The sequence below is a fragment of the Lipophrys pholis genome, assembly GCF_963383615.2.
Source record: "Lipophrys pholis genome assembly, chromosome: 2".
Lineage (NCBI taxonomy): Eukaryota > Metazoa > Chordata > Actinopteri > Blenniiformes > Blenniidae > Lipophrys > Lipophrys pholis.
The window spans coordinates 38,427,739-38,444,171 of NC_137636.1; the positions used below are offsets into that span (position 1 = coordinate 38,427,739).

At 47.2% G+C, this 16,433-nt stretch overlaps 1 protein-coding gene across 1 annotated transcript in view; it reads right to left on the bottom strand.

Moving 5' to 3' along the window:
* The window catches only part of shank2a (SH3 and multiple ankyrin repeat domains 2a), a gene marked incomplete at its 5' end in the record, with an annotated part of 142,634 nt that extends 127,255 nt beyond the window's left edge, over window positions 1-15,379 (bottom strand). The window contains 1 exon segment of the mRNA XM_080458524.1: window positions 15,176-15,379. Coding sequence (XP_080314650.1) covers window positions 15,176-15,379 — 204 coding nt within the window.
* Window positions 15,380-16,433: the final 1,054 nt, after the last annotated feature.

Here is a 16,433-nt window from a genome sequence, read left to right on the forward strand (position 1 = left end):
ACCAACGATTCAATTCAATTCAATTCAATTCAATTCTTGATGTAGCAGCAAATACAACACAGTCATTTCGGTGCTTTTAACAGAGAGAAACCCAATAAAGCAACACCAAACCAGAACATCTCCTCTCATTCCAACCTGCACGTTCCTAAATCCTTCACAATAAAGTCCAGAAGTTTCCAGACAAACCATCAAACTGTTGATGTTTCCTGACTGACGCCATCTTGGGAAACCTGCCCCAAGGGATTGTGGGATATCCAAGATGGCGGCAGCTCCAGCCAGAATATGAACATTTGAAAAAGCTCTAGACTTTGTCAAGGAAAGAGCCTTGAATCCTGGAGAAAGTCTGGATGGAGTGAGACTGAAGGTTTTTCCAGAGAATCCAGATGTGCAGAGATCCAGAGGACAAACGGGATCTTGTGACACGAAGCCTCGGGAACCTTCAGGAGTCTGAGACGCTGAGACGTCAACAAACCAGGAATGTCCCGCAAAAATAAAATGCTGGAAATACCAGTTAGTCTGAGTGTGAAGAGGAACTTCCTTCAGGAAGTTTTTAGAGACGAATGTCAACAACTAAACTGGATCCTAAGTTTTTATTTTCCCCTGAGGGTTCTGGGAGGAACTATAAATGATCCAACTTGAAATTTACTGTTAACTAAAGCTAACCCCAAATATAACTAACAACCCTTTAAACCTAAACTCAACTGTTACCAGACTTAATCCCAAGTCTAACCTGTTGACCAACTTCACCTGGACTCACCAGTTAATTGACCAGAAGCCTCACTAACCTGTCAGTAATGAATATTTTGACTAACTTAACCTCAACTAACCTGCTGACTAATCCAAACCTGAGCAGCGTGTGAACTAATTCTAACTCCACTAACTGATGTTGTGATTTATGGTTGGTTATTAGTATTAATTTACTGTAAGTAATAGATTACTGAAAGTAATAAGAAAGGATCTAAACTGGAAATCTCATCTAAATTACACAAAAGGAAAATTAGCTAAAACAATTGGTGTGTTACATAAAGTAAAATACATTCTAAACCACGCAGCATTACTCACCCTATATAATACAATGATTATACCATACTTAACATATTGTGTAGACATTTGGGGGACAACATTTAAAACATATACACAGCCAATTTTCATATTACAAAAAAGAGCACTGAGAATAGTAAACAATAAAAGATATCGAGATTCATCAAATCCTCTTTTTGTCAAGTGCAAGGTGTTAAAATTTTATGATATTGTGGATTATAATATTCATCAGATTTTGTATAAAGCAAATAGTAAAATATTACCAGGAAACATCCAAGAGAACTTTGAAAAAAGAGAAAGTCGGTATAATCTGAAAGGAACAGACATCTTTAAAAAACCCAGATTCAGAACCAAACTCATGGAACGAATCATTTCAGTGAAAGGAATTAATATGTGGAACAACTTAAGAAAGAAATTAAAGAGTCAAAAAACAATGGTTTTTAAGAAACAAATCAAAAATATGATACTCAACAAATATGAGAGTACCACTTGATAGGAGAATCCAGATGAAAGTTGATATTTTGTGTTTTGAAAAAATGAAAACTATATAAAATGTATTGTGTGTAATGTAGATAATATATGTATAAATAATGTATATGTGGAAACTGACGACAAAAATTGTATATTTGTATAAACTGTAGAGACTTAAAAGAAGTAGAAATATTTTATGCTCATGTAAGTTCTGATTGCAAATTGAATCATTTGTAAAACTGTAAAAGAAACAAAAGACTGAAAATGTATAAAGGGGTAGGAAACATAAGTTTTACTTCAACCTACTCCTTTTCGAATTGTATGTACAGTAAATTACTTTCTTTTTATTTTTTATTTTATTTTATTTTATTTTATTTTTGCATTGTACAAATTCGAAATAAATACTACTACTACTACTACTACTAATAAATCACTGGAAGTAATTTATGAAAAATTTCAATTATTAATGGAGGTAAACGTTCATTTACTCATTAACAACTCCTAAAGTAATTGAATAATTACTTAAAAATGAAGACATTATCAAAAATAATTAATTAATAATAAAAATATTAATTTTGCATAAATTTGTTTTTCATGTATTAGTAATAAATCGGGGCACCACCAGATAAACTGGAAATAGCTAATACCAAAATATCAGTCTCGTTTGTAAAAAGTTTATTTAAGTTAATTAATATTTCCGCATAAAATATAACAATCTTAAATAAAAGGGAAGGTGTGAGATCCGAGCACAGACTGTTACAAACCAGTGAATTGTCAACAATAAATACACAATAATCACCAAGAAGCGTTCAATTCAGCTAACAGGCGTTTATTAACAAAAATGTATTAATTCATAATCATGATCACTGAAATCATCTCATAAATCAACACACTTAAGTATCGAACGTCATCTAACATGGAGATCTAATCTATTAAACAGCAACACTATGTACAAAGAGTGTGTGTGTGTGTGTGTGTGTGTGTGTGTGTGTGTGTGTGTGTGTGGTCTGGAGTGTAATGACCTCGAACGTCCACCAGGTGGAGGCAAACGTTGGCGGGTCAGTGTGGTGACCGTGACGACCACTAGGGGCGTGCGGCGGCGCGCAGAGGGAGAGTGCAATGGCTTGATGCGTCCACCAGGTGGACGTCAAGAGGGATTGCACTCCAGACCACACAAGCTCAGATGACTCGGACCATTCCGGTCCCCCAAGGGATCGCGGTCTTCGAACCCGCCAACTTGAGTCCCTTGCAGAGGACATAGAGCGGTTCGACCCGAACAACCCAGAGGTCAGTATAGAGGACTACCTCCGGGAGGTTGAACGCTGCCTCTTAGACCTGCCTCATCCTTCGTCACGAGAGAAGCTGAAGCTTCTCTGGAAGACGACATCCAGGAGCGTCCATGTTTACATGGAATCCCTCCCTCCTGCCATCAGAGACCATTACTCTGCCCTCTGTCATGCACTGAGGGAAGAGTATTCTCTGTACACTGATCCTGCCTCTGCAACTTTTGGTGCACTTGCAATAACTCAGAAGGGGGCGGAGCCCCCCAGAGAGTATTCCAGGTGCCTAAGCGCCGCCTACTTCCAAGGCCACAATGCACCGGGGTTGGACGAAGACCAGACTTTCAAGTCCCTCTTCGTTAAAAACCTCCACGACAGTGTGCGGTTCGATGTCGCCCTGTTCTGCAGGACCACAAACCCCACCATGAAAGACCTCCGCAAACACGCGCAGATGGTGTGGGAGCTTCGCCACCGTTCAGGTGAAAACCATGATGGTGACGCCGGGATCCTGAGAACGCAGGCGACTAGAAACACGAACCCGGCACCTGTACGTCACGAGGTTTCCTCCCCCGCACCTGCTGCGGATGGGGGGTCAGTTAGATGTCCACAACCTCGACCACGAGGTGGACAACCGCACAGAGGTAAGAGATCAGGTAGGCCAAGACCTCACCACTCCCAACGGAGAGGTAAGTCTAACAACCGAGACCGAGGTCAGACCAAAATCCACCGGGACGCAGACGTCCCACAGTGGATTAAAACCTGCATCAAAGAGGTGGTGCAGGACCTGAACCCGCCTGGTCAGAAGGGACCCGGCTCCCCCGAGGAACCGGACTCCCAGCCCCTGACCGCATGTCTAGGCCGGATGCCCCTCCCCTCTGCACACAAAGTCCACTTTGTAAGGAGGAGGGGGAGGAGATCCAGGAAGACAAAGAGGCCCCCAGCACCAACAGAGAGGCCCCCTTTGACATTCTTGGGTAATCTTGTGCGCGATGGCTATGCCAACCGCTTTTACACCTCAGTAGTGGTAGGGGGTGTCGACACCCTCGCCCTGCTTGATTCTGGGTCAGAAATCACCGTCATGTGTTCAGCCACCTTCACACAGGTGGCTAGAACCATGCGTGACCTCAGAAAGACACTTCAGGTGGAAGAGTGTAGCATGAACATCAGAAGCTTCACTCAGGACAGGTCATCCATCACGAAACATGTCTGGGTCGACGTCGCTTTCCAGGACATGTCAGTGACGCACCCCATTTACGTCACTGCTCTGAACACAGAGGAACTGCTTATTGGTCAGGACCTCCTGAACCGACTGGCTGTGCTGATTGACTGCCACCAACGGCGCCTTTGGTCCCAAGTCACCAGCCCGACTCCCTTTGGCCCAGAACCAGGCCAGTTGCTGCCATCCAGTCCAGAGGTTCCCTACCAATACTTGGGTCTCTTCCAAAGTCCGACTCGCACCGATCCTCTTCCTGGCTCCCTCACAGCCAGCAACTGCTCAACCTTTGGCGCCCTGGTCAGAGAAATCTGTCCTCAACGCCGACCTGCTCAAAGTTCCGAGCCACCTCTCACTTTGAGCAGAGTCGCTTCAGACCTTAACCAAGGTCCCTGGTTCAGGCGCCTCCTCGCCTCACGTTCCAGATCTCGACCAGACGATCTGTGACACATCTCTTCTTGAGCTGAACAATCGTTCAGCCAACCCACGGGTCCAAAATCTGACACAGGGTCAGATTAAAGTGACCGCATTTCCACCATTAGAGATGTTAACCGACAGTTCATTTCACAACCTTGAACTGATGGTGCCTGTCATTGACAACCTGCCGTCGTCCCTCACCAGTGACGACATGCATGACACCGCTCTCCTCATTGTCACAACCAAAACCCTCACCAGCGCTCGCCATGTTAACCTCGAACAGGTTCTCAATGGTACAAAACCGAGCACCGAAGGTGACGTGGTTGTATACGCTCCGATGACTCAACCAGAGAATACAGACACTTCAAGCGAACAGACGACGTCTGGACCAGAAGAACCTTATTCAGGTCTGTCAGGTTTAACCTCTGCACACTTATTAATCTGCAAGAAAGAACACACACCAAGTCAAGTTTCAGGTCTTACTCGCGAGGAGAACGGACAGAGAGTGTTTCAGTTACAATCTCCAACCCGCTCTGAAAACTCTCGTCCGTCTCCTCTCTTTTTATTAGGGTTGCAGCAGGTGTTTACATTTCTACAGAGATCAGTGAGCAGAGGAGGGAGGAGGTGAATGGAACCATCGCTCCGTCGAGGTCAGCTTTGACTCGAGTGCTGGAACACATTGTTCTTTTGTGAAACCGCTCTTTGCCGGTTTTCACAAAACTGTCTTCTCAGTTTCAGAGGATTATCATCTGCAAGGCATAAAGATTATTGTTGCAACAACACCCCTGCACTCATCATAGTGCAAGAATGTGGAAATACAGCATGGGATAAATTATATACACTTTTATTCCAACAAGGTCCCGAGTCCAAGACCGAGCCACATTCTGCTAAAGCTAACGCTTTAACACCGCAGAAACGAGGAGATGCATCGAAGGGGGGGGGGGGTCACAGACCTCCAACTGGTGCGCATCCCCACTGACCCAAAGGCACCGCCATCTTTTGTACACCAGTACATACTCCTTCTAGTTATATACGTAGTGAAGCGGTTCTGGACCACAAAGGTGGACCCCGCTAACCAGTACCAGCTAGCTTCTTTCTTTGGTAACCACCAGTCCGCCTGGAACCGGTGCCAGTTTGGCTACTTAGACCCACCATCAGTGTCCACCATCCTTCTCCACACAACGATGAGCAACGCTGCCGCTCACAGCAACCTCATCTATGTGGACGACTTCCTCATGCGTCACTGCACCTTTGAGGAACATTTAGCCGAAACACAACAACCTTTATCAACTCCTGGTAGGTGGAACCAAACTGGCTCTCAGCAAAGTTCGGGGGTGCCACACCAGAGTTGAACACATCGGGCTCATAGGTGGCGCTGATGGGATTGAACCCCGAGCAGGGAGAGTTCACGCCATTCAAAACCTCAGAGCCCCGACTAACGTGTCCGGACTTAGAAGCCTCCATGTGGTCTGCAGCCACTCCTCACAGTCCACCAGGGACTGTGCAGTGAGTGCTGGACCCCCCCCCCCCCCCCCAGAGAACTCCTCAGTGAAGACAAGCCCTTGGAGTGGGAAACTCCTGCAGAAACATCTTTCTGCCTCACAAAAGAGAAACTCTGCTCAGCATCCTGTCTGGCCCACCTGGACCAGGACACAGAGTTCCTCCTCCAGACAGACTTTCCCACTCATAGTCTCAGTGCCGCCCCAGCGCAGTCACATGACGCAGACAAAGTTGTGGCTTATGCTAGCAGACCGCTTAACAGCGTGGAGAGACAGATCTCCCACTGCGAGAAAGCCTTCGCCACGACTCAGACCGTTCCATCCAGTCATCATGATCATGATGAAAATGTCTGTCAGGGCCCGCTTAACATTTATGTCGACGACTTCCAGCTCCACCCTGACACAGCCACCACGGCTGCTGTCCTCCTTCTGAACCAAGCATTCAGCTGCTGGAGCCTCCCACCTTCCGTCGACTCAGACAGAGACACACATGTCACCCCCAGTGTCATGGCTGCTCTGTACGACATTTTGGTAATGGAGGCCAACCTCCATTTACCAAACCACTCCCAGTCATCTTCTCAGGTTGACCAAGTCAACCACAGCACCACCCACATACTCAGGTATGGCAACAGCAGTGGTACAGATGAAGGGGTGAACCTCCAACAGGTGCTGGTGACCATTCGGTCCACCGTGCACCACCCCACAGGTTTCACTTCCATCAAAAGAAATGACTGGTAGAGAAATGACCTTTCACTGCACCTTCTGGACCAACCAGAAGAGGGCAGTGTTGTCACGGCCTGCACAGTAGAGCCACTCAATCCAGTTACTCCCTCAGAGTAAGGTTAACTCCTCCCCTAGTGAGGTGGGAGAACCTCCACCCCAGGAGCAGAGGAGATTTTTTATCAGTAGGGTTTAGTGACAGCATGCTCAGATCCCATCAGGTGCATATACTAACCCTGCCACCATCAGAAATCTAACTCCGCCTCCTTAGACAACCTGAGCAGTTACAAAGCTTGAGTTGAACCGTTCAGGGAAATATAGTCACTGTAAACTCATATCCAGCTCTATTAACACCACTTAGCATGCCTTAGACTCTGTCGAGTACTGTTTAGAAGAAATAACCCCTGTGTGTAGTCAGAGATCTCACAGGAGATCGTAGGGAGATGAGCTCCTCCGTCAGCAGCTTCAGTACAGGTAGAACCACCTTACTTAGCTCCACTAACCCGGGTTGAGCAATCTCTCAAGACGAACACCCCCACGGTTATAAACCTTCAAAGATACATCTGACATAGTCTCTGCAGTGCTATTTTAACCTCTGTGAACCCACAGAGCCAGGAGTTGTGATTTCTTCAGAACGTAGCTATTATTGAAATAATGTGTACAGTTTGAAGTCTCTGTAGTGAATGTTGTTTTGGAAGGGAACACACACGTACACCTCCACACACCACACTTCACTCTCTCACTCCTAGCCGGAGCAGGTGCACCAAGACCCCCCAGACGGCTGGTGGCTCTTGGACGCCTGCTCACTGGTGAACCACCGCCGATGGCGTTGCACATGCCAGGTGCAACCACCTCCAAATGTTTCAGATCAGACTCGATTCCCTGCATCCGGTACCTCCGCTTTTGTAAACTGGTCCACAAACATGTCGCGAGCTAATCCCTATCCTCCGGGAGGTGTGGGAGGAGCCTACTAACTATTTTCTAACCACCTGTCCCCCTTTCCCTTTCCTTTCTTCAACTCTGATACTTCATTTTCATTCATGTTTGGAAAACTGTATGAAATGAGGATTGTGGTTGTAGTTAGTTAGAAAAGAAGTTAAAAGTCTGCCCAGACTAGTCTCTCTGTCTGCCCAGACATTAGCCTCACACATGAACTGTATGAACTGTTGGACTGTTTTGGACATGATGTTTTCCAGGACATTTGGACGTTCACATGGACTCCACGATCATATGGACTATATGGCCCAGGTTTGCTCCAAAGACTGTGATTAGCATCCCACTCTTCAGAACAAAGGGGGGATGTTGGGCTGAAGATTCCATTGAACTCCTCCAAGCATTTTCTGTGACAGAGGAGAAACACCAGGAACAATGAACAGGCCATAAAACAGCAGGGAAGAAGCCAGAGACTCCAGGAAGTTTTCCAACCCCCCAGGTTGACAACTAATGGGGATGGTCGAATCCGACCCGGACACCACAGGGGTCCAAAATTCAACTTGGTGAGACTCTCTTCCTACCAACTCTCTCTGCTTCTCAATCCGACCTCTGAGAGACACACATGTCTCTGCCTCAGGATGATAAAGAGTAGTAACAGCCAGCGTCTCCTCTCCAAAATCACCTGCCTCACTGTCCACTCCTGCAGCTGAAGCCAGGCCTCTGAATTCAGGACGCTGAATTCAGACCCGGTAATAAAACCAGTTACCACAGCCTCAGAACCAACAGCACCACGGACGGTGCTGTCCAGCCACGGACGGTCAGAGTTTTTGTCTGGGCAGAATAGGTAGAATGGTGTTCTGTTGAGATTGCTGTGTGTGTTTCAATGTGCCGCTGAGAAGGCCGCAGAATCTCATATGTTTGTGTACGCACGTTCACTCGCACCAACCAAGTCCGGGAATCGGGTTTTCCACCTCAGAACCAGAGGTCCATGTGAGCTGCCGTCCACTGGAAGTTCTGTGTGGAGGAACCAGGGTTCAGAACCGAGCATCGCCAGAATTCTCTGTCTTTCTCTCTCATTTCCCCCCTCCTTCTACTAACCTGGATCTGCCCGCAGCCCTGCGCCCCCCTTATCTGATCAGATAAGCTCACAGACACACACTACTGCATGTAGCAACCAACTGTTATCTGTTGCAAGACCACATCTCCCTCGATCACAAGAGTTCTAACTGCAGGTCCCGACACCCACTAAGAACTCCGGCGCTCAGAACCGGGCCAACGGAACCGCCCGTTCGTTACGCCCTCGGTAGACTGCATCGCTCCGAGACCGCTTCGCGCATGCGCGCTCGACGGACGTCTTGTTTGTCTGGCCGCTAAGCAACCGCCGCGTCCCCAGAAAGAGTGAGTTAAACGCCCCTAGTGGTCGTCACGGTCACCACACTGACCCGCCAACGTTTGCCTCTACCTGGTGGACGTTCAAGGTCATTACGCTCCAGACCACCCACATACACACACACACACACACACACACACACACACACACACACACACACACACACACACACACACACACACACACACACACACACACACACACACACACACACACACACACAGTGTTGCTGTTTAATAGATTAGATCTCCATGTTAGATGTCGTTTGCTACTTGAATGTGTTGATTTACGAGATGATTTCAGAATTATTTATGAATTAATACATTTTGTTAATAAACGCCTGTTAGCTGAATTGAACGATTCTTGGTGATTATTGTGTATTTATTGTTGACGATTCACTGGTTTGTAACAGTCTGTGCTCGGATCTCACACCTTCCCTTTTATTTAAGATTGTTATATTTTACACAGAAATATGAACTAACTTAAATAACTTTTTTACAAACGAGACTGATATTTTGGTATTAGCTATTTCCAGTTTATCTGGTGGTGCCCCGATTTATTATTAATACATAAATAACACATTTATGCAAATTAATACTTTTTTTATTAAGAAATATTTTTTGATAATTTCTTCATTTTTAAGTAATTACTCAATTACTTTTGGAGTTGTTAATGAGTAAATGACTGTTTACTTCCATTAATAATTTCAATTTTTCATAAATTACTTCCAGTGATTTATTACTTTCAGTAATCTATTACTTAAAGTAATTTAATGATAATAACCAACCATAAATCCCAACACTGAACTAATCTGACTAATCTGAACTCATACTGTGGACTGTACCAAACATCATGTCTACAGCTAACTCGTTAACCCAAACTCAGTTGTTACCAAATCTAACTAACTGAACCCACCTAGTGACTAACCATTAACCAGACAAACCAACCCATTGGTAACAAACATGCTGATTCACTTAATCCTCATTGGCGTCATAGATGATTCAACCCAAACCCTTTCAGTGGTAACTAACCCGACTTGAACTTAATCATGAACCAATACCAACCCCACACAACCTGTCCGCCGCTAACCAGTCGGTTTTCTAGTTAAACTGCAGGTAAAGTTTTGACTGATGGGTGAACCGGGTTGGACCTGAGAACGATGAGTCTGATCGGTTGGACCTGCTCCAGGTACCACAAATAAACCTGTCCGGCCTCCTCATTGTCTCATTGTGGCAGCCCCCACCAGGCCGGGCTGAGGTAGAGGGATTACCGGCACTGTGCCGTGACATTTAGGAGTGTCTGCAGCTGGACGCACTGCTTAGCTGGCGCTGGTGATAAAGGCGGAGGATGAGCCGTTTGCCAACCCGGACGAAACCATAATCCGCCTGCCTGGTGAGCAGGAGGAGGAGGAGGAGGAGGAGGAGGAGGAGGAGGAGAAACAGATGTCTGGCATCTGCCGCCTCCTGTTTGGACCAATACAGCCTCTGTTTCTCTTTCTGCTGGTTAATTACTGTGGCAGGTTTCCATTGCGTCCCGTTACTGCCCAACAACCCAAACCAAAGACTCACAGGGACTCAAATTAGAAAACATTCCCCGTATTTTTTTTGTTTATTGATGCCATTTATTAAAAGTAAACAAGAAAGAAAGTGGCAAATAAACAAATTTTGTTTCTGTGTGATTCATTTCAGGTGTGACGGTCACCCGACGTCAGAGGCTCCGCCCCTTTACCGCTAATCTCTGACCAGTGAGGAGAAGTGGTTGTGGACACGCCCACTCTCACCAACAGAACACTGGAGCTCAGAAGCACTGAGCAGGTTTCCTGCTCTGCTGCTGATCCCCACGTAATCCCCCCGGTATGATGCGGACTGAACATGCATTGAATATCAGCTCAAATAATACATCAAATAGTATATATTTTTTAGATATTTATTAATAATATTGCAAAATATGGATCGTTACGATGGTGCTTCACTGCGTCCACCAGCCATGAGCAGCAGCTGATGTTAAAATAAGACAAACAAATTTTACGATAGAACAGCGTTCTCCAGGACAGCTACAGGTTCTGGTCGGGTTTTTAACATCTGCTGTGAAAAGGAGACGTTGAGGAAGCCAGTCACCAGTTAACAGGGGAACCAGTTAATCCAAAACACCGGTGATATCCCTGGCTCGGAGTCCTCCTGATCCTGGTAGCGTGTCGCTCCGTGGAGCTCCTGAATCCTCTGGTCGCCTCCAGACAGAGAACCGTCTGCAGCGAATCGGGCTGAGTTAGAACTCGTGGAAAATCTCCTTCTGATTTGTGAATCGGATTCAAAAAGAGACACAAAGTCTCTGACCACATGAGGTTTCTCCTCCTCTGAGTAGGTTCTGTAGGTTCCTCCTCTGGGTCTGGTTCTGCAGGTTCCTTCTCCTCTGAGTAGGTTCTGTAGGTTCCTCCTCTGGGTCTGGTTCTGCAGGTTCCTTCTCCTCTGAGTCTTGTTCTGTAGGTTCCTCCTCTGGGTCTGGTTCTGCAGGTTCCTTCTCCTCTGAGTCTTGTTCTGCAGGTTCCTCCTCTGAGTCTGGTTCTGCAGGTTCCTCCTCTGAGTCTTGTTCTGCAGGTTCCTCCTCTGAGTCTGGTTCTGCAGGTTCCTCCTCTGTCTTGTTCTGCAGGTTCCTCCTCTGAGTCTGGTTCTGCAGGTTCCTCCTCTGTCTTGTTCTGCAGGTTCCTCCTCTGTCTTGTTCTGCAGGTTCCTCCTCTGAGTCTGGTTCTGCAGGTTCCTTCTCTGAGTCTTGTTCTGCAGGTTCCTCCTCTGTCTTGTTCTGCAGGTTCCTCCTCTGAGTCTGGTTCTGCAGGTTCCTCTAATGAAGTGGAGCAGAGTTGATTAAACTAAACATTCATCACGAGACGTTTGCTGCTTTTATCATTGTGTTTAATTTAAATTCAGTGTTTTTTTTCCTACAAATGAAAAGTAGAAGCAAAGTTTGTAAACCGACGAGGAACCGTTCTGACCAGCTGACCGCTGCTGAAGTCCTCAGAAACGCTGCTCATCCTTGACTGTTGGATCTTATTCTGGATAATGAGCATCACTTCCCTTCCATTGTTCTTCAGCGGCACTTCAGAGCTTCAGTTCTCCCTGCGGAGGTTAACACCTCTGTTCCACCAGACTTCCTCTACATTAAGGACGTACAGGTTCTGTGAATGATAATTGTAGAGCAGGAGTCTCCGTGATGAGGCTCAGCCAAGAGGCAACACACTTTCATAAAGACGCGTTTGGAAAATCCACTCCTGCAACGAGTGGAGGAATAAAAGTGATTTAAGAGCCCGTCTCTGCTTTGAAGTGCTGATGTGTAAAACCTGAAGGTCCTTCAGGATCCATTCCCTCCACCAGGCTTCAAGGGGAAACGCTTCCTTGCTGTTTCACAAAACCTGCACGTTTCCATGGAAACGGCAGACACGCTGAAAACGACCTAGCATGCTGTTGTTTTTGTAATGAAACCACACCCACACCCACACACACACACACGCACACACACACACACACACACACCCCCCAAGACCTGTTTTCAACAAGTTGTGTTTTAAAATACTAATGATTAAAATAGTTATGTTCAGTTTTTGTTGCACAAATACAATGTTGAGCACGCCTCAGTTCTGTCAAATATTTACTGTGTGTGTGTGCGTGTGTGTGTGTGTGTGTGTGTGTGTGTGTGTGTGTGTGTGTGTGTGTGTGTGTGTGTGTGGGTGTGTGTGTGTGTGTGGGTGTGTGTGTGTGTGTGTGTGTGTGTGTGTGTGTGTGTGTGTGTGTGTGTGTGTGATGGTGAATCGAGGTTGTATTGACACACAGTTATTCTGATGTGTGGCTCGTGTGCATCGATCAGTTTCAACGCTGGGAAATGTTTTCATTGTTCGTGGTCATTTGGTGAAACGATTAGTAAAGGAAAATAAAAGGAAGGACCAAATTAAATCACTTTAATTGATGCTGGTTTTCCATTATTAAGTACATTTGCATCAGGTGGATGAATGGCTGAGTTGATGCAACATATTGAATATTTTTCTGATTCTGAAACCTCAGGAAGGAAGAAAACCTGAATCCAGAACCAGAACTGTTCTTATTTAGAGGGGAAACACAAAGCGCAGCTCCTGAGGCCCGTTTGCTTTTCAGTGGAAACTTTAGGTGTCTGTTTCCACATCAGAGCTCAGAGTCACTGGAAACAACTGGAAATCATCTTTTGAAATTGTTCAACAAAATAAACAAAAAAGTAAATGTATGAATCAAAGTTATGGAATTTAAAACGTGAAAGAAACTGGGATTGATTCCAAGAATATAAAGGAAGAATTTAATCGTCTGACACGTATTGAGTGTTAATGCTGCCCACATGACGGAGGCTGTGTGTGTGTGTGTGTGTGTGTGTGTGTGTGCGTGTGTGTGTGTGTGCGTGTGTGTGTGTGTGTGTGCGTGTGTGTGTGTGTGTGTGTGTGTGTGTGTGTGTGTGTGTGTGTGTGTGTGTGTGTGTGTTTGCTGAGCCCTGGCTCATGTACTTTATGCATGGATGTGTCTGATTTCCAGCGCTGCTGCTCGATCACATGATTCAGTCACACACTTCACTGACAAATCAATCTCAGCTTGATAACTCAGTCACACACACACACACACACACACACACACACACACACACACACACACACACACACACACACACACACACACACACACACACACACACACACACACACGCACGCACGCACACACAATTACTTATACCCCCCACCCCACTAATCAAAGCTCTTCCTGACTCCACTGAGCGATGGAGGTCTTTTAGCTCCGCCCACACAAACCAAAACCACATCATTCCTCGTTGTAGTTCTTTTTTTGTTTGTTGTCAAATCGATGGTTACATGTTGTCGTGACGACAGAACCTGAGTTTAGATCTTTAAATCTGCCATGAATGGACGGACGAGACGAGACGGACGGGACGAGACGGACGGGACGAGACGAGACAGGATGGGACGAGACGAGACGAGACGAGACGGGACGAGACGGGACGGGACGGGACGAGACGAGACGGACGGGACGGGACGGGACGAGACGGACGAGACGAGACGGACGAGACGAGACGAGAAGAGACGAGACGGACGAGACGGACGAGACGGACGAGACGAGACGAGACGGACGAGACGGGACGGGACGAGACGAGACGGGACGGGGCGGGACGGGACGGGACGGGACGAGACGAGACGAGACGGACGAGACGAGACGAGACGAGACGAGACGGACGAGACGAGACGAGACGGACAAGACGGACGAGACGGGACGGGACGGGACGAGACGAGACGAGACGGGACGAGACGAGACGGGACGGGACGGGACGGGACGAGACGAGACGGACGAGACGAGACGAGACGAGACGAGACGAGACGAGACGGACGAGACGGGACGAGACGAGACGGACGAGACGGGACGGGACGGGACGAGACGAGAGGAGACGAGACGGGACGGGACGGGGCGGGACGGGACGGGACGGGACGGGACGGGACGAGACGAGACGAGACGAGACGAGACGAGACGAGACGAGACGAGACGAGACGAGACGAGACGAGACGGACGAGACGAGACGTCGTTAAAACGATGAAAGAAGGAAAAGTTCTCCAAACAGACGGCGGTCAGGTGGAACAGTGGAGCAGCTTCATCACCCAGGGTTCGATTCCAGATCATTCCTGACGACTTGTGGAGTCGTGGGGCAACACGCTGAACACCAGGTGGCGATCCCACTTTACGAGTATTAACCTGTAGCTGCTTCACTATAAAAAGTACTGATACACGTACTTGTTAAATACCATCAAGCATAATTTATCCCCTAAATACAAATGATATGTCAAGCCTCTACATCGCTGTGAACGAGCTCCGCACAGCCTGAGTGTCGACGCTACAAACAACCAGAGGCTCCACCTAGTGGCCCAACATGCTCACGACATCAGGATCAGTGTTTCTGTTGTTTGGATGTCAATAACAAAAGATTCTGGAATGATGTTGTGAGTCCGTGGTGTCCTCCAGGTTAGAGAAACGGACTTGGGAGTTCGCAGGTTTGAATCTAACCGCTGACATGTTGCCACTGCGGATCCCCGAGCATGACCTTTGACCCCATCAGCTCCTCCAGGTCACACCTGGAGAAACACGAGCCCCCCCCCCGAGGTGATTAATGCCATGGTCAGAGTAACGCCCCCCGGTGGACTCACCGTCTGCTGCAGGTCGGGGATCAGCACCCGGATCACCAGCGAGTTGATGTGGACGTCGTCCATGCGGGTGAGCGCCGGCTCGGCCGTGGCTCTGATGGTCTCGTAGATGGTTTCCTCGCGGGAGCTGTTGGAGGCGCCGTCGTCGGAGTAGTCAGAGAAGCTCTGGGCCATCTCGTCCTCGCTGGAGGTGGGGCTCCGCGGCATGCTCAGCATGCCCGGCGGATTCAGCTGGTGGGGCGGGGAGGGGGAGGGAAAAGGTCAGTGTTTCCCTTCCTGTCACTGAACTCAATATGATTAACAAACATCCAACCAGTTCTGTCCCGGAATCGAACCGGGTTCCTTCTGAGAGGTTAGACTTCACACCTGCGCTGCCAGAGTTCACCACAGTGGGGCAGCGCACTGGGCTCTACAACCATGAAAACCAACCAGACAGGAAGGCGGTCTGAAAAACATTGAAATGTCCAGCAGAGCTTGAAGAAAATGCTGAATGTTTTACTGCCGACGAAGGAACTTTGTACGTCTCATCTGTGATCCGTCGTTTATTTTGTTCTCGCACTTGATTGGCTCATTCTCCATTTCAGTGAAGTCAAAGAAGACGACACAACTACTGCAAAATCTATGGGCTGGTTTACAGACTGCTTTATGAAATGGTTTTTAACTCGATTTCAGGCAAAATGAACTACAGGTTAGATTACAGGCTGGATTACAGGCTGGATTACAGGCTGGATTACAGGCTGGATTACAGGATGATTGACGGAGTGTTTAACAGGCTGAGACAAGCAGATGAAACACGGTGATGAGCTGATGACATTCATTCCCCCAGTCACTCCCAGGTTTTGACTCCTTTGTGAATACTAAAGTGCTTTTCACCGCTGGAGCCCAAAAAATTAATCAAGGACAGGAAAAGCTGGTCCTCCTCGTCACACTGTGAGAATTATCAGCTGATTAGTCTTCGAATTAATTCACTGCAGATTCACTTTGCAAAGGCAACACTCAAACAGAAAGACTGAAACTGAACCTTTATGTGCAGAAAGAAAACATTTCAACTGCAGAGCAGCTCATGTCCACATTATAGAGCATCTTCCTCCTAAAATCCAGATTATAGAGCACCTTCCTCCACTAACATCCACATTATAGAGCATCATCCTCCCAAAAGCCAGATTATAGAGCACCTTCCTCCACTAACATCCACATTATAGAGCATCTTCCTCCTCTAACACACAGATTGTAGAGGATCTTCCTCCTAACATCCAGATTA